Here is a 23,288-nt window from a genome sequence, read left to right on the forward strand (position 1 = left end):
TGGTATGAGGATCATCACAGGTCAGTCCCACACATACATATGCCCACTCCCACTCCCCATTCCAATGACCCCCTTACTTCCATGTCTTACATATGCTTATGTTGGTTTTCCTCCCGTATAGGCTTATCGGAGAATTCGCCCAACTCTCCCGCCAACCTACACCTGTTCCTCCCAGCCACACCTCAACCCCTGGTCCCCAGATTGCAGTGTCAGCTCCCGATTCGGTGATCAATCATGAGAGATCTTAGGGTTCCATTGAATTTTTCCGGTGCCTCTAGCAGGTATTTCTCTTTACTTTGGATACCCGTTTTGTGAAGCACGATTTCCCTTTGTTATCCTGTTTCGTTCGTTTCGCCTTCCTCACGTTGCTTCGGTGTATGTGATAGGATCCAGGATACCCTGTTTTGATTTCTAGGGACGATTGTCCTTGGTTTTCTTGTTCAATAGTTATAGCTTAATGTTAGCACCAGTTTCCTCGTTTGGGGGCCTGGTTGCTTTGTGTATAATCAGATGTGAATACGCTTTTTCAAAAAATCCGTCAAAGCCCTTTTTATTACCAAGTAGGAAACCCTTCGAACCTTCAAGTTGCAGACTACTCAGTGTCCTTTTTTCCACGGGTCATTCATCAAACTCTAATACGTCTACAGTCATTGAAATCATGCAATGCACCAAGAATAGAAATGAAGACGGATCCTGGTATGTATGTATATATTAGGACCTCGGGATATCACATATAAGTACAAATACATCTCTATCCAGAAATGCCATCACGGCCCAATCCCCACCGACCAACCTCACGCATGGCCTCATCACCACCCTCCACAAGACGACCATCCTTATTAGAAGGATTAGCATCACCCAACACACCAGCGACACACTCCCAACCATTCCGCCCACCACCCCAACGAAGAACCTCATTCTTATACCGCTCACCAGCAGCACGATCCACAGACGCCCTACCAGACTGGAAAACATCCTGCCAGAGCTTATTGGCAATAGCCCGATCAAAAATATAGCTATAGTAAGTACCACCATAGCCATACAAGTGACCGAAGAAGCCTTGCCAGGAGGTCTGGGGTCGAACATCATCTGGATCAGGGAGGGAGGAGTGCTGTGAGAAAACCTGATGGTAGATAGAGGTTGTGTTGATGCCGTTTATGGCCTCCTTGCTTGGGATAGAGTGGTATGCTTGATCGACTAGTGCCATGAGGATTTGGGATTCGTTCTCGACGGCTCCGTAGATGGAGCCATGAGCTGTACGGTCCATTTCCATGCTTCGGATCATGCTTTCGGAGAGCGGCTCGCCTGTCTTCCAGTGTCGGGCGTAGAGGGCAAGGACTTCAGGCGCCGTAGCGAAACTCTCCATTAGAACGGATGGAAGCTCGGCAAAGTCAGTTGCGCATCGTGTACCGGAGATAGATTGGAGAGGCGTCTGTCCTAGGATGGAGTGGACGGCATGGCCCATTTCGTGAAATAGAGTGCGAACACTCTGCTCACTTAGAAGCGTTGGGCGGCCTGAGCCATTTGTGACTGGTTCTTGGAAGTCGCAAACAAGAGCGATAGTGGGAAGTTGGCGGAGAGTCTTTGTTTGCGGGTCGATGGCTGTCGCCATGCCATCGTTCGGGTGTGCAGATTCACCCATCGAGGCACACTCTGCGATCTCTTCGGGTAGGATTTCGCGCGAGCAACGCAGTGTGAAATGAGCTGGGTTGGGGTATTTAGTGGGTCTGCTAAATAGATCGCAGTATACGACGGCGATATGTCTATCTGCCTCATCTAACACATCTAGGCGGCGAACATCTGGATGCCAGGTTTCGCCTCGGGCTGTTTCTTGGGGAACAAGACGAACGCCATAGAGACGATCGAAAAGTCGTGAGAGGCCTTGCATAACTGTGCCCAGTGAAAAGAACTCGGGGACGATGCTCAGCTCTCGAGATCGGCGGGATTGAGAATATTCCAGTACGCGCTTATGGACATAGTAGGCATGATCCCATGGCTGAAGAGAGCCGCCCTTCATCTGCTGTAGTTGAGATAGCTCCTCTTGCACGGGGCCTTGGTTATTAGCGATGAGGGAGGTCAAAAAGTTCGACACTGCCTCGGGCGTCTTCGCCATTTTATCGCTGAGGGTCATGTCGGCAAAGCTGTTGAATCCTGAAATCTGCGCCAGTTCTGCTCGCTTCATGAGAAGTTTCTCCAGGCGATGAATTTGACGCCCGCTGGAGGTTCGAGTAGCAAGATATACTTGTTTTCTGACCGATTCATCCCGTACTGATCGTAAAACGAGTCGAGGAATGATTCCCATCGTGGGAACTGGAGCTTTATTATTCCATCTCTTTATTTGCTGCACCACAATAGGATCTAATCCTTGCAGACTGTTTGCATTGAACGTGACTTGAGCCCGAGCCGGTTCGGCGCCATTGAAGAAATTAGAGCCAACTTGGCTGATATCGTTCGAAAGGTTCACAAATCGTTGTCTCTCGCTTGGGGGCATGTGTATAGCAGAATTTGTAAAATCTTTCATCAAAATCTGTGCGACAATCGTCTCCGCCTCTGACCAATGTGATGTCACTTCTGGATTTGACAGGGCCTTGCAAAGCTGCTCATGAAGCCCTGTGGTGGTATTTAACACGTTCATATATTCAAACATCAGAGCGTACGCCTGCGTCGCTGCTTCTTGGATGCGCGGATCATGGTGAATAGTTCGAATGAAGTCTGAAAGGTCGATGACTCGACAAAGGAGATCGCTAAGTCGATCTAAATTCCTTGCCAAAGACCTGTACTCGTCTACAGTCTGGGCTCCCAAGACCTTGGCGACGATTGTCTGACACTTCTGTAGCGAAACATGTGCAAAGTCCCTGAATCCATCCGGAGTTGTCAAGTATTGATTCTGAACCAATCCAGCCTGCTTTGGAACCGTCGCGCTTTGCTGCTGCGAGAAATCCTTCCAGAAGTTCTGTGAGTCAAAGACGCGGCGTAAGGTCTCGTCATCGGCATCCTTGGTCGGATTGTTATTATCCGCGGGTATATAGCTGGTATAGGATCGGGGGGCTTGTGATGCGGCGCTTTCAAAGGTTCGAGTCTGGCGCTGTACGAGACATCGGCGGCATGTCCACGATCGGCGCCCAAGAGGGCGAAGCATGATATGGATTGATTCGATACTAGGCGAGGAAATATTATAGCGATGGACTTAGAAAAAGAGGTTCAAAAAGGACCACAATCATCAATGAACCGGGGAAATAAAAGCTGGGGTAGAGAGCGACAGCTACAAGGGAAACCACGGGCAATGACGGAGTTTTCTTGATGTTCCGCCGAGCCGAAGAATTCCCGTTCTTGGCTGCGAACCCGACTTTGCTTCAACCTCCCTCTCCTACGCCCTCCTTCCCCCACACAACCCCAGCATGTCGTTCCGGCCGATCTTGCAACAGGTATGTTTCCTTTGATGCGACTGTATCTGATTGCGTCGCGAAAATTGACCCAATGGCGGGACTAACTCGTGTCAAGCGGGCTGTGGCTCCGATCGCAGCCACCCTCCTCGCAGGAGGCATTGCTCTGTACCCTAAACAGATGGCCTTCGCTGAAGAGCCTCGAGAGGTTAGAATTGAACTCTTTGGATCGAACTATGTATAAAGAAGATAGACTTGTCTGACACACGACTGCCTGCCCAAAACAGAGGAAACCCATCTACGACGACTTCCCATCTGACATCCCCGAAACCACCAAAGCCATCGAGGCCGCGCCTGCTGCACCTGCACCTGCATCAGAGCCCGAGGCACCAAAGACCATCTCTCTGCCGTTGTTGCAAACATCTCCCTCCTCGCCAACTCCGACAGACATCCTGACTTCTCAGGTCCGACAAGCCCGGCTCTTCCTCTACTCGAACTCTCTTTGCGTGGAGAACAGCTTCAACGACTTCTTGTCCCGAGCTCTGCACATCGAGAATGCCTTCACCAACACCGTTGCCTCTCTCGCCCCTTCTCCCGACTCCGGTGAGCACTTGACTCCCGGTGGTGTCTACGTCGTCGTGGCCGCCATGGCCGGCTCCATTGTGTCACGCAACCGCGGCATTTTCCTCCGCACTCTCTCCCCTCTTGCTTTCGGTACTGTGGCTGCTTATACCCTCCTGCCTGTTACTATGAAGAATGTCGGTGAACTGGCCTGGAAGTACGAGAAGAGATTCCCCGCCGTGGCGGATCAACACATTGCTATTCGGGAGCGCGCAGAGCACATTTGGTATACTGGCCTCGCACACAGCGGTATGGCCCGCGGCATGATGGAGGACAAGATTGGTGAGACTCGTAAGAAGTTGGAACAGCTGGTGAGCAAGGGTCACTAGATCTTACTTTGTTTGATATCACATCTCATTCATTTTAAGTGGGTCGAGTGTGTTCTTTATTTTTTTATCTTGTTGCATATGTACGTTTAGAAGAACTCGTTAGATCCGATGATTTAATCCGGACCCGTTCCCTTTGTTTGGAAAAGAGGTGTATGCAATGATACTTTCAAAGATTTCTTGTTCAACTCTTGTAGTTGATGTAACCTGGTATAATTGCTAAAAATTCACGATTTCAAATTTCGACACCCCACACCGCGTGGTTTGATCATGCTTCTTCTGTTGGCCCTGGTGATCCTTCCACAAGCTCCTCGGTTGCAGGGGCCGGAGTCCCTGTATTAGTAGGTGAGACCCCAGTCTTAGGTGGTGGGGGAAGAGGAGTGCCTTTCCGTGAAGGCGCAAAATCCTGCTCTCTACTCTTCAGTTCGCCTTCTGCAAAATAGTCGTCAAATGCCGTATTCGGTGAAGCAGCATGGCGAGCCTTGCCTCGTCGGCTTGAAGGTGATCTACCCTCTGGGGAGGCCACTTTAGTCTGAGACGCCAGAGGCGGGATGGATGCCATATTCGCCGGTACCAGGTATTGTCCTGCGGCTTCAGCGCCTACCCCAGAGGCAGCAGGGTCAGGCATTTGTGAGGCTGTCCCATCCTCGCGTGTTTCAAAAACGACCTCTCCGGGCCCCTCTACCTCCTCTCCTAGTCCGACGGGGAGTCGATGCAAAGCACCGAATCCCAGCTCAGCGCCAACAGCACCTTCGCCACCCCATCCACGGGTTGGGACAAGCTCTACCTCGCGGACAACATCAAATTCACTATTATAAACCCAGAGGATTAGGGTGCGGTCGAGATGGTCCTCCACTAACTCTCCGAGTGCAGATTCTCCGCGTAGCGTCCCACTTGGGGTCCCAATGATGTAGTCTGAATGTGGGAGAAGTCCCGCGCGGAAAGCAGGACTTAAGGATGATGGGATCGAAAGCACATGCCATATATTTTGGGTTGAGTTCAGAGGCGCGAGTTGTAATGCAAGACCGAGGGAGGGGTTTGAAGGTGGAACTGGCACGCTAAAGCTATGTACTCGTTGACCCTAGACGAAAGAATCATGTAATTAGTCTAAGTGGATTTCATGGGGGTATAACATGGACATATGAATACCTTGGCACTCCAAACTTCCAGTGTCACGCTTCCTCCTGCGCAATTGCGAACTTCCGTCGCAAAGAGGTTGGGGTCTGGGTCTTCCTGCAGGCGCGAATTTAGCAAAAAGATCACATGTGGATATCACACGTAGAGAGTACGTACAATTGTATGACCATTTATACCCACGATGAAATCAAACCAAGGCTCTAAAGGTAGCTCTGAGTCTTTGTTGCGGAGAACCTGAAATCCGAAGGCATTATCACTTGGTCCATTGCGGGATTGTTGAACAGGCTCCCCATCAAGCCGACCAATAAAACGATTGAGTGCACCGAACATCGCTGCAGAGGCTCTAATTCAAGAAATGAATGAATGCGTAACTTAAATGTTATGGAACTAGTTTAGGTGAAGCTCTGGCGGGCATGAGCTGGCCCGATGCCAATGCAAACGCGCCAAACACACGCCCGCTTTTATCATTATCGTGCTTTATCGCAGATTCGATTTGTATCGCTGCTCTTAGTACATTTTCGCCATGGAGGACTCTGAGGAAGCTCCCCCCGAGGTGCATCACTACAATGAAATTCATGAGGTCCCCTGGGACATACAGAAGTAGGTTCCCATCATCTTCCAACTCCAAAGACCCATACTAACTCCTTTAGTTACTGGTCACAACGTTATCGCATCTTCTCCAAGTATGACGAAGGCATCTGGCTAACAGATGATGCGTGGTTTGGAGTGACACCGGAGCCTGTCGCGAAGTAAGTGATGACAAATATTTCTGGCTATATGTCCAGGAGTACTCAGCTGATCTGGAACACAGTAAAATAGCTGCAGATCTCGCCGAGGCAGCTCCTGATGGACGAAGTATCTTGATCGATGCTTTTGCAGGCGCAGGGGGCAACACTATTGCATTTGCGAAGACAGGAAAATGGAGACGAGTTTACGCCATCGAAAAAAACCCGGCTGTCCTTCAATGCGCAAAGCATAATGCAAAGATCTACGGGGTGGCCGACAAAATCAGTTGGTTTGAGGGCAACTGCTTTGACATCCTTAAGAACCAACTCAAAGACCTCGCGCCATACAGTATAGTATTTGCAAGCCCACCATGGGGAGGTATGTTTCACCAGTTCTTCTTCAATACTTAGCCACTAATCTTGATCCAACAGGCCCTGGCTACCGCTCAGATGATGTCTTTAGTCTACGCACTATGGAACCATATTCCCTTGAGACTCTGTTCAAGGAATACTCTGCATTCACAAAACATATGGCTCTTTATTTGCCTCGCACATCAGACGTGCAGCAAATCGCCAAATATGTTCCTGACGGGCAGCAAGCAACGGTGATGCACTACTGTATGGAGGGGCACAGTAAGGCGCTGTGTATTTTCTATGGGGACTTCAATGTATCATGACTTGCCTGGCGATTGGTTTGTTTTCCAAATATTTTAGCCTTCTTAATTCTAGCTTCGAGGGATACCACCATTAAATCGTTTTGTTTTTGTTTTGTTTTTTCAACCACTACCTCGCCTAACTTGGTGTTATATTCCCAATTTATCCATTAGTCGCCTTGGTCAAAATTCTGCATGAAGCCATAAGCAGTCTTGAGCTCTATAAGCATATCATATCTGGGATTTTGAACAGTCTTCGTACAGTGCTATGTAAATCTATTAAATTTTCCATACTATACTCAAACTCTCCTGCTCACGGCAGCTCCAGAACATATATGGCCGAGTAATGCGATGATATGTATATGTAGTGATCGAGAATCATGACCTTTAATTCAAATAGAGCATAAAGAGCTCAACTTTGTTCAAAAACAGCAATAAACATAACAACTTTGCTCATGCTTGTCTATATAGATGATGTCAGGTGAAGGTACCCGCTAGAGCAGATGTGGATCCGGAAGAAGCTGGTGTCTTAGCCAATAGAGTCAAAGCACCTAAACTTCTCGTTCTGCCTCCGCCCTTCACTTTAACTTGCCCAGGTTGCGCTCTCGTAAACTTCCTGTCTGCACTCCCCGCCCGTTCCTTCGCCTCTTGTCTCTCTTTTTTATACGTGAACGCGCTTTATCATTCTTGCATGGATGTCAAAGGACTATCCCTGATGTTTTATCTCTAAACCCATCTCTTTGCTGGCCTAAGCCCGCATCTTTCGACAACGCAGCCTTTCGTTCTCTCACTCGATCCCTCACTCGATCCCAAGTTCCTCTTCGAAATCTACCGAAAATGCCACACTCTACCGGCAAGCCCGATACCGAAGTTCGGGATGACGCCGAATTTGAGAATGTTATGCGATCGCTGAACGGCTACGAGGGTGGACCGGAGTTTGATTTCCTGTCGCGAGATCTGGATGTTGGCGAAAAGGCGGACGATGCAGTTGATTATGAAGATTTTGACGATGATGAACTTCCCGAGGAAGAAGAGGCACCTGCGCAGACGCGTCTTCCGCCTCCCGATGGCGCTCCGGATCTATTCGAAGACCAGACAGTCGATGATTCTGCTCTGTTTGGTGCAGACGACGACGATATCTTTGGAGGCGCAGAGGATGGAGGCCAGGGTCAAGAAGATAACCTTGACGATCTGTTTGGCGAAGGTCCTGCGTCACCCCCACCTGCTGGCCAGGTTGATCATACTGAGGACCTCTTCGAAGATGAAGAAGAGCCAGCTTCGCAACCCCAGCCGGTTGATTTGCCGCCTATTCCACCAGCACCCGAACCGCAGTCTCAGGCGATGTCAGTTGACGGAGATGAGTTTGCCGATGATGACAGCGTTATCTCCGAGGAGATGGACGCATCGACTATGCGCGCCTGGAAGCTTCAACAAGCGTTGTTTGCGATGTCAGGAACCGGTCCGGACCATCCGCCAGCACCTCCAGAGAACAGCGAAGAGCTTCTCCATTCCCTCTTTCCTAGTTTTGATCGCAATACCCTTCCTCGGTGGCTCGAACTTATTCCTCACAAGAAAGCATATTTCCGTGGAAAGCAACCCCTCAAGGTTCCTAAACCCGTGCTTCCGACCAAGGTCAACATCGAGTTGGCACCTGATCAGGAGCGTGTATTCCGAACCGGTCAGCCCAACAAGCGTGGGCTTGACCATGAGTCCTTGGGAATAGTTCTCATCACTGAATCCGCCCAAGAAGAAGAAGAAGAAGAAGATAACAAGGAGGATATTGAAATGGGCGAGGCTGATGCCGATGAGATTCTACCTGGGGGCTTCACAATCCACGATCTTCGAATCATATGCGCAGACTGGGAGGTTAAGGATGAACCCTTGTCCATTACCAAGCCTGAGAAGCCGAAAGCTCAACCGGAGGCTGATTTGTTCGATGAAGATGATTGGCTAATGGATGCCGACCACCCTTCCAAGAAACGTAAAACGGGGCCAACTCCTGTGGATGTCATCGCATTGGCTCATCTTGATATCCCGATGCTTGACGATCCCGAGCAAGCCACCGAACGAATTGCTAAACGGGTCACTATTGACATGAACGATCCCAACATTTTGGTCGAGGAGCGACAGCCAGACTCCGTTATGAACAAGCCAAAACACAACATTCCGCGCACAAGAGATGAAATGGATTCCAACCTCAACCGCCGCCTTACTCAGCGGTACAACATTTCCAATGACCAAGCCTACGATATGCTCAAACAGAACCATCAAAACAAGATTCGAAGTACTCTTGGAAACGTCACTCTCGAGCATGCCATGCCAGCGTTACGACTACAGTGGCCCTACTACAAGACAGAATTGGGCAAATCCGAGGCTAGATCGTTTCATCGGCCTGCTATGGTCTTCCGCAATGGCCAAACATCCTGGTTCCGGAATCCCCACCATTTCAAACGCAAACAACAAAAGGCAAAGGATGCCAAGACTCTTTATGGATCTACGAGCTCCTTATCTTTAGCAGATAATTCAAATGTCTTGCTAGTAGAATATTCCGAAGAAGCCCCCATGTCGCTCTCCAACTTTGGCATGTGCAACCGCTTCATCAACTATTACCGAAGAAAGCACCAGGATGACAACAGTCGTCCTAAGGCGGAAATTGGGGAAACTGCTGTTCTACTTCCTCAGGATAAGAGTCCTTTCTCCATTTTCGGCCATGTCGACCCTGGAGAGATTGTCCCTGCAATTTCAAACTCGATGTACCGAGCACCACTTTATCCACACACAGCAAAACCCACGGATTTTCTTGTGGTCCGGAGCACCACTCAAGGCAAGGGCAGCAGTTATTATATGCGTAACATCGAGAACTTTTTCGTTGCTGGTCAACAATTCCCCTCCGTCGATATCCCTGGCCCACACTCACGTAAGGTCACTACTGTTGCGAAGAATCGTATGAAAATGCTTGTCTACCGTTTGCTTAAAAAGAGTGCGGACGAGCGGTTGGCCATTAGCGATGTGACAGCTCACATCCCTGGCACAACTGATATGCAAAATCGGCAGAAGGTCAAAGATTTTCTACAGCACGACAAAGACACCAAATATTGGAAACCATTGGATCCAGTTCTCCCGGACCAAGATACCATTAGAGCATGGGTCCATCCTGAAGATGTATGTCTACTTGAGTCCATGCAGGTTGGCCAGCAGCACCTTAACGACACCGGTTTCGGCGGCGAGACCGAAAAGGCAAATGAAAATGATGAAGATGAAGAGTCAGAGAGCTTCGAGCAACAAATGGCTCCTTGGAAAGCCAGTCGCAACTTCCTTTTAGCCTCACAAGGCAAAGCGATGCTCACACTCCATGGTGAAGGTGACCCTACCGGCCGTGGTGAGGGTTTCAGTTTCATAAAGACATCCATGAAGGGCGGTTTCAAAGCTCTTGGCGAGAGTGTGGAAGATAAATTAGACGCACAGCGACTTAAAGAGCTTGGTGGCCACAGCTACAACGTTGCGCTTCAACAAAAATCATACGAAACCTCAATCCGCCGAATTTGGGATGCCCAGAAAAACAGTCTTTCTTCGACTATCGAACACTCTGACCAGGAAAGTGATGTTGATCAAGGCGAAGAGGAAGAATTCAATAAGCCCACGCCTCGTTCCGAGGCACCAACTCCGGCACCGATGCGAAGAGACGACGACACAATGAGTCAATTCAGCAAAATGAGTTTCTCAGACCAGAAGGGCAAAGTATTACGCATTACCCGTCAATTCAAGGCCTCCAATGGTGAAATCGTTCAGAAGGAGCAGCTTGTCTCGGACCCCCGCGTTATCCGACACTACATTCAACACCGTCACCGCAATGAAGCCCAAAACACAAAATTGGACTCTCTTCAACCAACCGGTGATCCTGAGGTTGATGCTCGAAACCGCAAACTTATTGAGAATGAACTTAGCCGTCTTAACCGCAATAAGGAGCGCCGCTTCGCCCGTGAGAAACAAAAAGGAATCTCTCGTGCAGGTGACTCTCCTGCTGATGGAAAGCCTACTGGAACCCAGCGCAAGTGTGCAAACTGTGGTCAGGTTGGACACATTAAGACGAATAAGAAGCTCTGTCCTTTGCTGAATGGTACTATGAAGCCTGAAGACCGCGTCACCGACTCTGCTTTCTCGATGAGTGCGCCTGTTCTCTAAAGTGGTTTATCATGCCATTTTTTTCTCTCAAAATGTTTCATTTTATTCCCCATGCCCATTTCATTCCAAAGTGATATACCCCGTCCATACTTGTGTGTGGCCGACTCTACTTGCTCATATTTTGTTCTTGAATTCTTGTCTTTGATTTGCTCTTATTTTACAGCCTGCATGTCATCCTTGAAAGCATACTTGCAATTTGAGAACATTGAGCCTCTCATGAACCCATGTGTGTGCTTGCCTATGTGTCCAGAACTACAATGTTTAACTATTCATGTACATAATACTTTGATTCGATTTCAAGGACACCATATTCAGATACAAATGAAGTTTCTGTCTACATCTACATCACTTTGCTACCTATAATCTCTAATGTAGTTATTCGCGTATCTGTTTTTTTGTGGAGGGGGGGATCTTTCTCGCGGTTTGTCTATTGGCAGTCGGGGCAGGCCGGAGGTATAATGTAATACATGATAATGTGCTAATGATAAGCAAATAAAGAAGGAAAGCATCCAAACAAACTCGATGCAGGCCATCAGAACCTTTCAAGGAAAGAGTTCTCTGAAATAAGGGTATACATGAATAGTTGGATTGTGGTAGTCAAGTCCTCCCCAGACAACAATATCACCGTGCAGAATCCCCAACACTCCTTCTTTATGGGGCATACAGCTCCGATAAATGACCTCTTGTGAATGGCTGACGTCCCCTGTCGGTACCCAGGGCCATGGCTGGCCCTTTCGGTCGACGGTATGTATAGCCCAAAAAAGCATCTCTCTTGCGAATCTCCAAGGCAGTTCTACCAAGTTTCTTGTCCCGGAGTATCTTATCCCGGGGTCGCTTTTTTTCTTTCCTCTTCTCCGCTTCTTGAAGCTTCTGGGGATCTGTTTTAGTGGTCGCTACGGGACCTGTAGCTTGTGGTTGTTGGTCCGGGTGAATAGAATTGTTCCGAGGGTCTATATTTCCATCTGCAGCAGGGTTGAGTAGTACATCATCATCAGCATCCTCGGACCCTTCCAAGTCGCTTGTATGCAATGCCTCCTCAATATTACCAACAGATTTCCAATCATCAAAGTACCTAGTATCTTCCCAATTTTTCACTCTGGGGATCAGCGGCGGCTGCGTCAGATGAAGCTCATTCCATCGGGTACCTCTGAAAAATGGGTGAGCTTTTATATCGGCGGCGTCATTGGGATACACAAAGTAACTGTTACTAATCTTCTGATATCGCGGATCCATAGAATAGAGGAATTGTGCTGTGACGGGCCGACCAGCGAGCATGTCGTTAGCTTGATATTTCTGAGAACAGAGTCGGTATTGCCTTTCTTGGAGGATTTGGCCTATGAGATTGATGGCATCCTGTGAAACTAGTTTGTCTGATGGCTTTTCTCTGGGGAATTGCAGACTTCGTCCATGTTGCTAGTCTTAGGCTTAGTATTGACGATTAGGTGAAAAGGAATGTTCTAGGAACCACACTAACCAGAATCTTGATCTTCGTATCATGACGGTTTTCACAGGCAAAGGGAGTGAACCCATATAGACACTATCGAATCAAATGTAAGTAGGAATGTTTTCCAAGATATGGAATTGGCACAAATTTACTTGCCTCGTAAAGAATTACCCCCAAGCTCCACCAATCGCACCGTCCATCATACATCTCACCTCGAATGACTTCGGGGGCCATATACTGGCTAGTTCCAACCACACTTTTGGCGAAACGTCGCCTCTCTTTCTTGTTGCGCCAGTCTAGAAGATCAGCGGATTGAACATGGTATTTCGAGTAATCAAGCAAGCCCTGCGAGTCGGGAGCAACTTTAGACTCTTTCAGTGCATCCGCTGAATTCTTCTGGTCCTCAGCATCACCCGTGACTGTGATACCGAGCTTCCCAAGCAGAGAGTACCGGTGGCTGTTATAGTATGACTGGTCATGCGACCAGTGACCATTGAAGGCCAAACCAAAGTCGGAAATCTTCAAGTGACCGGATGCAGATATGAGGAAGTTGTCGGGCTTGACATCACGATGAATCCAGCATAGTCGATGAGCCTCCTCGATGCACATGATCATTTCGGCGATGTAGAACCTCGTCCAGTCCTCGCGTAAAGTATCTTTTCGAATCAACAACCCAAGAAAGTCTCCGCCGACCATGTAGTCCATGGCGAGATACAAGCAATTTGCATCTTGAAAACTAGTGACCAATGGAACTACCCAGCGTGATTTCTCGGACACAACTAGAAAGTCTCTTTCAGCGCGGATATGACCTTCTTGGGCATTGCGAATCATATCCGACTTTCTAATGACCTTCATTGCATAGACCTCCTTATTCTCTCCGGTCATGAATTTTCGGCGGCTGTGTTTTGTTCCATCAACGGCTGATCTCAGCATCTCAAAGGGGCTGCCTCGGACACCAGCATTGCCACCTTCCTGAGAGGGAGAATCTTCCTCTTGAGGCAGCCTGCTACCAAAAGCTCTTTCCCGTACCAGCCGAACGATGCCAAAACTTCCTTTTCCAAGAACTTTGATGACTTCATATCCAGCCATAGAAACCGTACTTTCATTTCGAATACAACGCATACTCGTCTTAAGTACTCGGCATTGACGTAGGTATTCATTTTCCTGTAGCAGCCAATTGCACCTTGCATTAAGCTGTTCCTCAGGTGCAAGCCGAAATGAGTACATATGCTGCTCGAGCTCATGCTGGCGCTGTGTCCGTGGATCGGAGTTTTGGAAAATGGAGTTGAAATACAGCTCTAGGAATACCTTTGCGACGGAGGCTGATTCAACGGTCACAATTGATGGCGTAATCATGGGTATCTTGGTTCGTGTGGTTCCTTGGGACACAACAACGTCGGAGGTACGATCTAATATCACTGACCAGTCTCCCACCAGAGAATTACATTTCTCAATAGAAGGAGACGGCTCTGCGGATGTGGCAGGGGTTGAAGGAGATGAGTGAGTAAATGGGGATTCATTGCTGCTGGGCGTTGTCGAGGGATCTGAGCTGTCGTTTGCGCCGTCTCCCTGCTTACTCTGTAGCGGTGTCACTGGAGATCCTGGAAAGGGAATGCGAGGTCTTGACCGAAGGTGCGTCCTGTGAATCACAGTGGGGTTTCCAAATGTCATAGACAGTCGTTGAGATAGGCGACGGACTATCTCTGGGCTTTGGAATGTTTGATGGTCGCTAGAGGTGATACCGGCGTCATTATCAACCTCTACATTTCTTTGAACGCCGGCTTCTCCCTCAGCCCTGCCTTCATCATCTGGTGAGGAATTTCTTGCTGGGAGTGGCGCATTGAGACTCTCATGTGCTAGGTTGTTCAAGTCTGTAGTTGGCGATTCACTTTCTGGGGACTGTCCCCCATCCATATAAATAGGGCTGTTTTGGTCCGTAGTGGGGGTGGAAGGAGCTTGGCGCTGCTCTGCATTGTGATTGTCTTCGCATGATCCAAATTCTACGCTCGTCTTGTTACCTGGTATATCTGTCAGCGGACCTGGAAATGTTGATCAGGTCATATTCAGACTTACTGTTCGAGGAACTTCCCAATCCAAGTAAAAGTAATAACTTTGAGCCACTTCGAGTCAATCGAATTTTTAGTCGTTCTTTTCCAGGCTCGGAATTGATGATAGGTTCTGAAGTAGGGCTTGTGTCGGATATTGGTGAATCAGATGGAGAATGATCACACTTATTGCTGAAGGTGGTTTTTGTAGGAATCCAAAGGCCGAATACGCTCTTTCGGGTCCTCAGTTTCTTTCCATAAGGGACTGTCATATTGTTGACTGGAATCAAGCGGAATGAAGGAATGAATGTTGGTGTAGTAAGAAAATCCAAAAGTTGTCGGTCATGGGAGTAACTATATAGAAAGTTGGCAATGCTGGGCACTGTGAGCACTGCAGCTCTGTGCAACTGGGTGATGTTGAATTGTTGAAATTAACACCGAAGTTGGTGATAACAATATTGTTATGGATCAGCGGAGAGCAAGCAAGTGGCAAGAGCAATCGATGCGCTGCATGCACGTCACGACCTCGGACTAGTGTTACTATTAGGACCCGAGGAAACCACGGGACCGACAACATGACTACTTTCAAGATTCAACATTGAAAGCTCTGAGGTGAATCTACATCTTATCTATGTGTTTAGATCAGATACTACGAAGGAAATAGGCCTGGGGGCATTGAATAGTCATAAAAAGACAAGATATATTTCAAATACAAAATGCGCAGGTACACATTATAGGTCACAAAACCAGCACTTTTTTCCATGCAAGCTGAGAAATTCCTCAAAACAACCTCGTGGTTTCGGTCAATCGAGGATAAAAACACAAACGCAAGCCGGATATCACAGGGAATCATGCAATCAACCAGATCGAGCCATAGAAACTCCCATGCGAATCAAACAATATCAAAGACGAGACGAGACATTTACTTGATCTCCAGCAACTTAACATCGAAGATCAACTTGGAGTTAGCAGGAATGCCGGGAAGGGCCTTCTTGCCGTAAGCGAGCTGAGGAGGAATAGTGATACGGCGCTCACCGCCAGGGGTCATGCCAGCAACACCGATATCCCAGCCCTTGATGACCTCACCTCGGCCGAGCTTGAAGGTGAAAGGCTTGCCCTTCTTGTTGGAATCAAAGACCTTGCCGTTCTCAAGCTTGCCAATGTAGCGCATGGCGATGGTGTTGCCGCTCTTGGCAGCAACACCCTTTCCGAGCTTCTTGTCATCAAGCAGAACGCCACGGACCTCCTTGACGCCGAGAGTACCGGTAGGCTTGTCACCGGAGGGAGTAGGACCTTGCTCAAGGTTCTTAGCGAACTGAACCTTCTTGTCGGCCTTGGGCTCCTTCTTGGCCTCGGCCTCCTTCTTAGCCTCAACGGCAGCGGCGTCACCGTTGTTCTTCTTGAGCTTCTTCTGCTGGGCCTTGGTGAGAGCGGGCTCCTCCTTGGCGGCCTTGCCCTTGGCACCCTTGGCCATCAGATCGTCGAGGGTCACCTCATCGGACTCAGCGGCACGCTTGTTCTTTCCCTTTCCCTTGGCCTCAACCAGCTTGGGGGCGGGCTCATCCTCACTGTCGACCTCAGTGACACGGGGGTCTTCCAGATCGTCCAGGTCATCACTGTCCTCGCCATCCATGGCCAGGAGCTCCTCCATGTCGAGCTCTTCCTCATCAGGGGACAGGTCGTAGTCCTCCTCATCATCCTCATCCTCGTCAAAGTCGGGGCGGCCCTCGTCGATACCAATGACGTAGTTACCAGTGAGGTAAATGGTGTGATTGCCGGTGGCCTTGAAGAAGACACGCTCACCCTCACACACAGTGATATCAAGAGCCTGCTGGCAGTTCTGTAAATTTATTAGCGACTGTCTTTTTTATATTGAAGACATGAAACAGTGTGATATCTTACGTTCTCGGGGCTCAGAGTACAGATAACGTTCTCGTCGAGGTCAAGACCCTCGTCGGAGCCGTCATCGGACTCCTCGTCGTCATCAGTGGCGGGGTTCTTGCCCTTGATGAGTCTAGAGATAGCAGCCTTCAGATCAAAACCACCCTCCTCATCCTCAGAGTCGTCCTCATCCATGGCATCCTCAAGCTCCTTCTGGGCGGCAGCCTGCTTCAGTTTGCGGGCCTTCTCCTTGTCGCTGGGGCCACCGTTGACCTCCTCGTCATCGGAGTCTTCCTCGTCATCCTCCTCGTCGCTGTAGTCCTCATCATCCTCATCATCCTCGCCCATATCGAGACCGGGAGGAACGCGAACAATCTTCAAGGTAGCGCGCGAAGGCTTGCTGGAGCCACCATCTTCAAAATCAGGCTCCTCATCAGGGTCAATAGCAGCCATGCTGACACGGAACTGTACACCAGTTAGTTTCTTGTGTTGCGACTATCATCAACTTTGATACTGACAGAAGCGGCAGCATTGGGCACAGCGGGAACCATAGCTCCAGCAGGAACCTGGAGGGCGTAAACGGCGACAGGTTGGACGGCCGACATTTTGTGTTATTAATTGAAATGAAAAAATCAAACAAAACGAATAATAACGTAGGGGAATAAGGAGGAGAAAAAATGAACCACCAAGGAAAACACAAGAAGTGGATGGAGAAGAAGAAAATATGCGGACCCAAACGGCAGCAACAGAGATCGGCCGCAAGCTGCTTCTTCTCACTTTTTTTTTCTTTTTTTGCCCGGGTTTTTCAACCAATGATATCATGTTTCAGATCCACACCGCTCATCTAATTTGCCATCACTGACCGCTCGCCTCACCGCTCTCTGCTAGTCCGAATACTGCCATAAACGCGTGATTTGCCCGTGATTTGCCCGCGTCTTTCTCATGTCGACATGTCGACGCATCAAACCCTTGGAAGTTTGATATTTGCCGATATATAGAAGATTCGGCAGCCCGTCATGGGCTCTCGTCTTGATGCAAACTCTGACGCTATGCGCAAGCGTATTGAAACTCGCAAGTTCCCTTTCTAGATATCAGATATAATCTATAGTCTAATCAGGGCCTGATATAGATGACTTCCACGATGAAACAGGCGAGGAATATGAGGCTTCCAGCTTTGGTGGGTTTGGAGACTATATGCGACGTAAAAAGATGAAATTGCAAAACTTAGACGCGGAAATCCGAGCCACGTCCGGCGAATGTCCCCAGATCTTCCGTGGTATTGTTGCACATGTCAATGGTTATACTCAGCCATCGCTACAGGATCTCCACCGTCTAATCGTCAGTCACGGTGGAGGATTTCTTCAATATCTAGACGGCAAGACTGCAGCAACCCATATCATTGCAAGCGCTCTCACTCCCAAGAAATGTGAAGAGTTCCGGCGATACCGCATCGTGAAACCTGCATGGATCACAGAGAGTATCAAAGCCGGCCGGCTGCTACCGTGGAATGATTTCAGGGTTGTCGACGAAGGTCAATCCCAAAAGGTTTTGAAATTTGGTGGGGGTCGCATAACTAGCCAAACAAACACACCACGGTCAGGCTACAAGGACCAATCCAGCACAAGCTGGTATAACAACCAGCTCCAGGCAATGGGACCCATCGCTAGGGAGCGAGGGACTGAAGATCATGAGACCCCTTCAAAACCAGGCCCAGCGACGCCCACCTTACCACTTCAGTCTCCTCGGTCTCATAAGCGTTCTTCCAGTTCCTCCTCCATACCCAAGGAGACCAAGCCCAGTCCTTCTGCAACCCCTAGCAGCAGTCAGTCATATTACATGAAAACCCCTTCCAAGGTCACTGCATTTTCAAACGAAGATCTTGATCAATTGGAAAGTCCCCACAAGAACGAGTCGGGTCGAATTCAGGTCGACCCAGTCCTTAGCAATAGTACCCACAAACCTCTAAACCTATCAGGCTCTCAATTCATTCTACCTGCTGAGCCAGAGCAAAAAGCAGCTCCGTCTGTTCCTACGGATGATATTCGGAAAAAGCTTACGGCTCAGGGAAAGCTTGAAAACTTTCGGTCGGGCTCTCCATGCCCACCCCCGCGTCAAACGCAAGCACCTTACCAGGAATGGAAATCTGGAAGCTCGAGCCTGCCTCACCATCCTGAGCTAGATCCCGAAACATTGGCGGCACTGCCAGAGGACATCCGTAACGAGGTCTTGGCTCATTACAATAATATGCCCCGCGAATCTACTTCGGATACGCCGCCAGCCCCTCCTGCCCATTCATCGACATCAGCACGACCATCCCCTGCAGGGTCGGCCGGAATCAAAAGGCCTGCTTCACCGATAAGAAAACCAATACGACCGATCAAATCGGGAAAGGGATCTACTAGGACACTGATGCAATTGGGATTCGTTTCCCAACCTTCCGGTTCTTCAACGCCTACTATTAATTCCACATCCAAACAACAATCCTCTCCGACACCCGCTCCACCTGCACACTTGCCAGTATCTGTGCCGGCGGCGACTGAAAAGACAAGTCAACCCGGTACGGGTGATTCAGGGAAAGACACTCCCAGCAATAATTCAAATCCAACAAACAGAGCCAGTTTTACATCAAAGGCCCTATCGAATATAGATGACCTGCGTGATTCCATTTCTGCCTGGCATACTGCCTTCCTGGATGATGCACCATATAAAGACGATGTACAGGCGCTGTGCATATATCTTGGCCGAGTAACTACAGAAGAGAAAGATGTCGATAAGGCGGTCTCAGTGGTACGGTGGCTAATGTGGCTTGTGGATCAAAATGCACAGAAGCAGGGCGATCAAACAGAAGTTCAGCTGGAGAACGATGTTGTGACTTGGGCGCAGGCTATAGATATCATGCAGGAAAGTATACAATCAGCTTTGAAGGCGAGGGACCTGCCTGTGGTCAGCTTTGATTAACACATGTATATTAATATTATGATCACGATGCAATGAATAACAATGAATGATATGCCCTCATATCTGCCCATACTGCATATCCCTTTGTAACTTGAATGGATTTCGGGGCTACATTTAACCTCTGTTAGGGATACACTGGCACATGGATCCATCAGGTGCCACCCATGCAACTCTGCTATATCATAGACCCACGTGGCATAGTACATACAACTTGAACCCTGTGAAATTCTAACATTGCTTGGAAGCGAAAACATCTTGAATGCTGCAACGACATATCCTAACCTTGGAAGGTTTGCTGAGGTGAATTTTGTAGGTTTACTAATTCCAAAAAATAAAAATAAAATAAATAAAAAACTTGCAGAAAGAAAAAAAAAGTTTAAAATATATTATGAGGTACATATAGATCACGAATAGATACGCAGATACTAATCATGTAAAACCTTAGCTTCGCACAGTACAAAAAATAAATACTTAAGCTTTGAACGCTAATTAAGAAGCCGCTACATCACATCGCAAAGAGGAATACTTAATAGAGGTTGTTTGAACAGTTTAATTTGTGCGTTTGCAGTAAATAGACGTATGTGCAACAACAATAGCTGACGGCTGAGGCTTAAGATCCATGCTACTGAAGATGAATTTGGTTTGCAAAGCCAAAAATCCAGACACCATATATCAACTGGGCTTGTGGTTTAGTGGTATAATACTCCCTTAGCATGGGAGTGGTCCGGGGTTCGATTCCCCGCGAGTCCAATTTTTGCCAATTTGGCCTATTGATCCGCCACTTTCTTATTTTCGAGTCTGAGATACTAATGAATGAAGAGTCCAATAAAAACGATAGGGTTTAATTTTTACAATGTGATCGGTCTAGCTGCGATTGTTTAGATTGGTTGAAAGAATGGGTATAAACAATTATTATACATGAGAATGTAAACTGGTGTTTACAACAAAAGAGCCTCCAGTGCTCGCTTATTTTCACAGGAAATCCATCAGCAAAAGTACATGCCCCAAAAATTGATCTAGAAATTGAATCCAGATGGATCGCTGGGGAAATTTGAGAGAGCCTTACATGATATTAGCATATGATACAGAATGAGGGAAGCAGAACCGCGAATAAAGAACAAGACATACCCATGAGTCAAGTTGTGCCCACCAAAAAGACGCCTCGAGACTATCTATCAGCCCTGCGTCCTCTATAGGGTTAATCCCGAGTTCAGGTGGTTGCAGCATAGCAGGCATACTTGCAAAGTCAAGACTCTGTGCATCAAAATTGACTGGCTGACCAGTCCCATTGAGAGTTGTAGTCCCTGGATCAAGTAACCGAGGGCGCTCGGACTCAGAGCATGTCTGAGCAGGACTACACTGGTAATCCGAGCCGATCTGCCGATGAACCTCGCGTCTAAGTTCCTCAAGAATGATACTGTATCGTCGACTCGGGCAGTTTTTCCGCGTTGCCTCGGCAAGATGCTGCTGACATGTCTCAGCCAGGCCGAAGAGGTAGTGCATTTTATTCGTATCTGCAGGACTTCCGGCAGAAGGGCTCGGGGCTGCAGATTGGCGGTGTTGTTGAATTATATAGATGTAGACGACTAGGATGGCGCAGAAACATACGTAGTGCGTGAACCAGAAAGATTGGATGAATACTTTTTGTTGGGCTAGGCTGTCTATTAGAGTCATGGTGTCTTCAGCTGCTTGGATACATTTTTGGACGTATATGCTGATCATTGCTGTTGGGTCTCGTGGTCTGCGGCTGAGATCGGTGAAGTCGCTTAGTAGGAATGAACGGGTAACGTGGATCATGGCGTGAGAGTATGCTAGTTGTAGTACTTGACTTTGCCTACATAATGGTGGGATTAGGCTAGTTGGCCGAACACTGTTGAAAAGAGGCGGAACACTCTCTTTCCATGTTTCCAATTCTGATGTAAGACGGACAGCGGTGTCAAGTGGCGAGGTACGGGATAGCGGGTTGATGCTATAGAGCTGACGAGATATTTCCCCCAATATGCGGCCAAGTCTAATTAAAGTTCAGTCGATAGTACTTTGTACAAATGAAACAGGGAAGGGCCTCGAACCGGTAATGAAGAACAGATGCAATCATCATGCCATCTGTGGATCCGGTTCGCCGTGATTTGTCCTCTTCTAAAAGGTCTTCATCATTCATCTCATCGGGTAGTTCCTGATCAATATCTTCATCATGTAGTAGTCGAGGCCGTCCGAACATAATACTTAGGTATTTATCCAACGTATAAACACTCCAGAAAATACGTTTTCGTAGCTCTAGCTCGAGATACGAGCATCTGTTTTTTGATGACTTCGCGGGCCATTTTCGATGAAGCCCAAGGGCTGTCACGACCTGCAATGCAGTCCCAAATGAGTACCAGCACTCGTTGGCTCGAGAAGACGATAAAAGATATAGGCACTGAATTAGTCGAACTTGAATAGTTTCTAATCGCGGAGGGCCCGACTCCAGGGATGACAAGTATTTAGAAGCCGTAAACCAATGTTCACTTTTTGATATCAGCTGTGCCCTGTCTCTCAATAACGGAATAAAGTCCTACCTTTGGCTTTGGACATGTGTCCTATCACTATGTTCGGGATCTTCATGAAGTGTACTTACGGCAAAAAGCATGAGCACGATTGACGTGCGAGCCACCATATTTCCCGTAGGAAGATTAGTTGTAGAGATATTATTCTCATACATCTGTTTCACCCAGCTCTCTACGACACCGCGATGTAGAAATCGGTACGTAACCATAGAGAAGTCAAAGTAGATAGCGACGAATTCCATTGCCTTCTCCATCGACGGCAGAGCAAAGCCTGAATTTTCACGATATGCATACGGCTTATCACCGAACATGAACACAGCCGTATTCTTCGACGACTCATTTTGCAGTTCATCAGGAATGCGTGTTTCGTCATTATGCAACCGACTCCAAACACGATTGATGAATGATATTCCAGACGCAGGACCAATATAATTGCCCTCGAAATCCGTCGACCCTGGCTCTGGCGAATTACGCAAAGAAGCAGTGGGAGGCCGGCTCTCCGTATTTCTAAAGCCACCCATAGGTTCTTTCACAGATAGAATCCCCGTGCTGCCTCTGGAGCGGGAACTATTCGATGCCGGACCAGCACCCGAAACCTTACGCTGGCTCAGACTGTCCGGGGTCGTGGGAGATGCAGGTAATGGCAGAGGTGGCAGACCTCTCGAGTAAGCTGCATTATACTCGCATGGGAGTGATAAACGAGTACATCTAGTACAGGGAAGCGTGCCCGTGCATCTAGTCTTTTTAACTTTGCACGAGTCACAGGCCCGGGTGATCTTCTGACGGGTAGCAGCATTTTTACTAGGTGATGCGGGCGTAGGCTCTGCAAATGAAGATTTCCTTTTATGGCCAGCCGCACTACGTGCAAATCTGGTCACACCATGCACATCTTTGTCGTCGAACAATCCAGGCCCTGTCGACCCTTTCGTGGCTGTGCGGCGCACGCTAGTGGGAGTCATATCAGGATCGGCGTTGGGCTAGAACTACCAGACGGCACATGGGAGATAATACATTCCACGATGGATTTTTGCTGTTTCCGAGCGAGCGGTGTGTCTGTTGTGCACTGAGGTTTTCGGTTCAAGCGGGAAATCAAGAAGAGGGGAAGGAGAAGAATCCGGGGAGATGGAAGTGGAGCAACGTGGGAATCCCACGCGGTGTGCGGCGGGGCTCTCTTTCCACCGTTTTTATCGCCCCGAATTCTTCTCGAAAGGTTCCCGAGCATGATGTTCTTTCTTGTATCTTTTTTGAGAACTGGCACCTTGGTTTTTTTTTTTTGCGCTCCTCCCCTCTACAAACGCAAATCCAGCGCATATCCCACGAGAGTAGACTAGAACCCACTTATATTAGCGCCGGACTAAGGGCTGCACGTTCGGATAGTCACCTGAGAGAG

At 48.4% G+C, this 23,288-nt stretch overlaps 10 protein-coding genes across 10 annotated transcripts; 4 read left to right on the top strand and 6 right to left on the bottom strand.

Moving 5' to 3' along the window:
• Positions 1 to 751: 751 nt before the first annotated feature.
• On the bottom strand, positions 752 to 3,139 carry N7478_007793 (mitochondrial intermediate peptidase; the record flags this gene model as incomplete). The annotated part of the gene is made up of 1 exon (XM_056924007.1): positions 752 to 3,139. The coding sequence occupies one exon, from the start codon at positions 3,137 to 3,139 to the stop codon at positions 752 to 754; it is 2,388 nt and encodes a 795-aa protein (XP_056776733.1).
• A 259-nt stretch (positions 3,140 to 3,398) lies between these two features.
• N7478_007794 (MICOS complex subunit MIC26/MIC27) lies at positions 3,399 to 4,333 on the top strand (the record flags this gene model as incomplete). Its single annotated transcript, XM_056924008.1, has 3 exons — positions 3,399 to 3,425; positions 3,502 to 3,591; positions 3,671 to 4,333. 3 exons carry the CDS (start codon positions 3,399 to 3,401, stop codon positions 4,331 to 4,333), a joined length of 780 nt encoding a protein of 259 aa, XP_056776734.1.
• Positions 4,334 to 4,598: 265 nt separating this feature from the next.
• Positions 4,599 to 5,797, bottom strand: N7478_007795 (uncharacterized protein; the record flags this gene model as incomplete). Its single annotated transcript, XM_056924009.1, has 3 exons — positions 4,599 to 5,411; positions 5,480 to 5,563; positions 5,624 to 5,797. 3 exons carry the CDS (start codon positions 5,795 to 5,797, stop codon positions 4,599 to 4,601), a joined length of 1,071 nt encoding a protein of 356 aa, XP_056776735.1.
• A 193-nt stretch (positions 5,798 to 5,990) lies between these two features.
• On the top strand, positions 5,991 to 6,869 carry N7478_007796 (RNA methyltransferase; the record flags this gene model as incomplete). The annotated part of the gene is made up of 4 exons (XM_056924010.1): positions 5,991 to 6,067; positions 6,118 to 6,216; positions 6,279 to 6,571; positions 6,625 to 6,869. 4 exons carry the CDS (start codon positions 5,991 to 5,993, stop codon positions 6,867 to 6,869), a joined length of 714 nt encoding a protein of 237 aa, XP_056776736.1.
• An 813-nt stretch (positions 6,870 to 7,682) lies between these two features.
• Positions 7,683 to 11,027, top strand: N7478_007797 (DUF3591 domain-containing protein; the record flags this gene model as incomplete). Its single annotated transcript, XM_056924011.1, has 1 exon — positions 7,683 to 11,027. One exon carries the CDS (start codon positions 7,683 to 7,685, stop codon positions 11,025 to 11,027), a length of 3,345 nt encoding a protein of 1,114 aa, XP_056776737.1.
• A 651-nt stretch (positions 11,028 to 11,678) lies between these two features.
• On the bottom strand, positions 11,679 to 14,788 carry N7478_007798 (serine/threonine-protein kinase; the record flags this gene model as incomplete). The annotated part of the gene is made up of 4 exons (XM_056924012.1): positions 11,679 to 12,440; positions 12,502 to 12,564; positions 12,643 to 14,489; positions 14,545 to 14,788. The coding sequence occupies 4 exons, from the start codon at positions 14,786 to 14,788 to the stop codon at positions 11,679 to 11,681; spliced, it is 2,916 nt and encodes a 971-aa protein (XP_056776738.1).
• A 650-nt stretch (positions 14,789 to 15,438) lies between these two features.
• N7478_007799 (FKBP-type peptidyl-prolyl cis-trans isomerase) lies at positions 15,439 to 17,002 on the bottom strand (the record flags this gene model as incomplete). Its single annotated transcript, XM_056924013.1, has 3 exons — positions 15,439 to 16,356; positions 16,419 to 16,862; positions 16,916 to 17,002. 3 exons carry the CDS (start codon positions 17,000 to 17,002, stop codon positions 15,439 to 15,441), a joined length of 1,449 nt encoding a protein of 482 aa, XP_056776739.1.
• Positions 17,003 to 17,413: 411 nt separating this feature from the next.
• Positions 17,414 to 19,355, top strand: N7478_007800 (putative DNA damage repair protein Mus42; the record flags this gene model as incomplete). Its single annotated transcript, XM_056924014.1, has 2 exons — positions 17,414 to 17,456; positions 17,515 to 19,355. 2 exons carry the CDS (start codon positions 17,414 to 17,416, stop codon positions 19,353 to 19,355), a joined length of 1,884 nt encoding a protein of 627 aa, XP_056776740.1.
• A 1,016-nt stretch (positions 19,356 to 20,371) lies between these two features.
• N7478_007801 (fungal specific transcription factor domain-containing protein) lies at positions 20,372 to 21,152 on the bottom strand (the record flags this gene model as incomplete). Its single annotated transcript, XM_056924015.1, has 2 exons — positions 20,372 to 20,416; positions 20,484 to 21,152. 2 exons carry the CDS (start codon positions 21,150 to 21,152, stop codon positions 20,372 to 20,374), a joined length of 714 nt encoding a protein of 237 aa, XP_056776741.1.
• A 214-nt stretch (positions 21,153 to 21,366) lies between these two features.
• Positions 21,367 to 22,857, bottom strand: N7478_007802 (Zn(II)2Cys6 transcription factor; the record flags this gene model as incomplete). Its single annotated transcript, XM_056924016.1, has 2 exons — positions 21,367 to 21,771; positions 21,970 to 22,857. The coding sequence occupies 2 exons, from the start codon at positions 22,855 to 22,857 to the stop codon at positions 21,367 to 21,369; spliced, it is 1,293 nt and encodes a 430-aa protein (XP_056776742.1).
• Between the last annotated feature and the right edge of the window lie 431 nt (positions 22,858 to 23,288).

Source organism: Penicillium angulare (assembly GCF_028827245.1).
Source record: "Penicillium angulare strain IBT 27051 chromosome Unknown utg000005l_segment0_segment0, whole genome shotgun sequence".
NCBI lineage: Eukaryota > Fungi > Ascomycota > Eurotiomycetes > Eurotiales > Aspergillaceae > Penicillium > Penicillium angulare.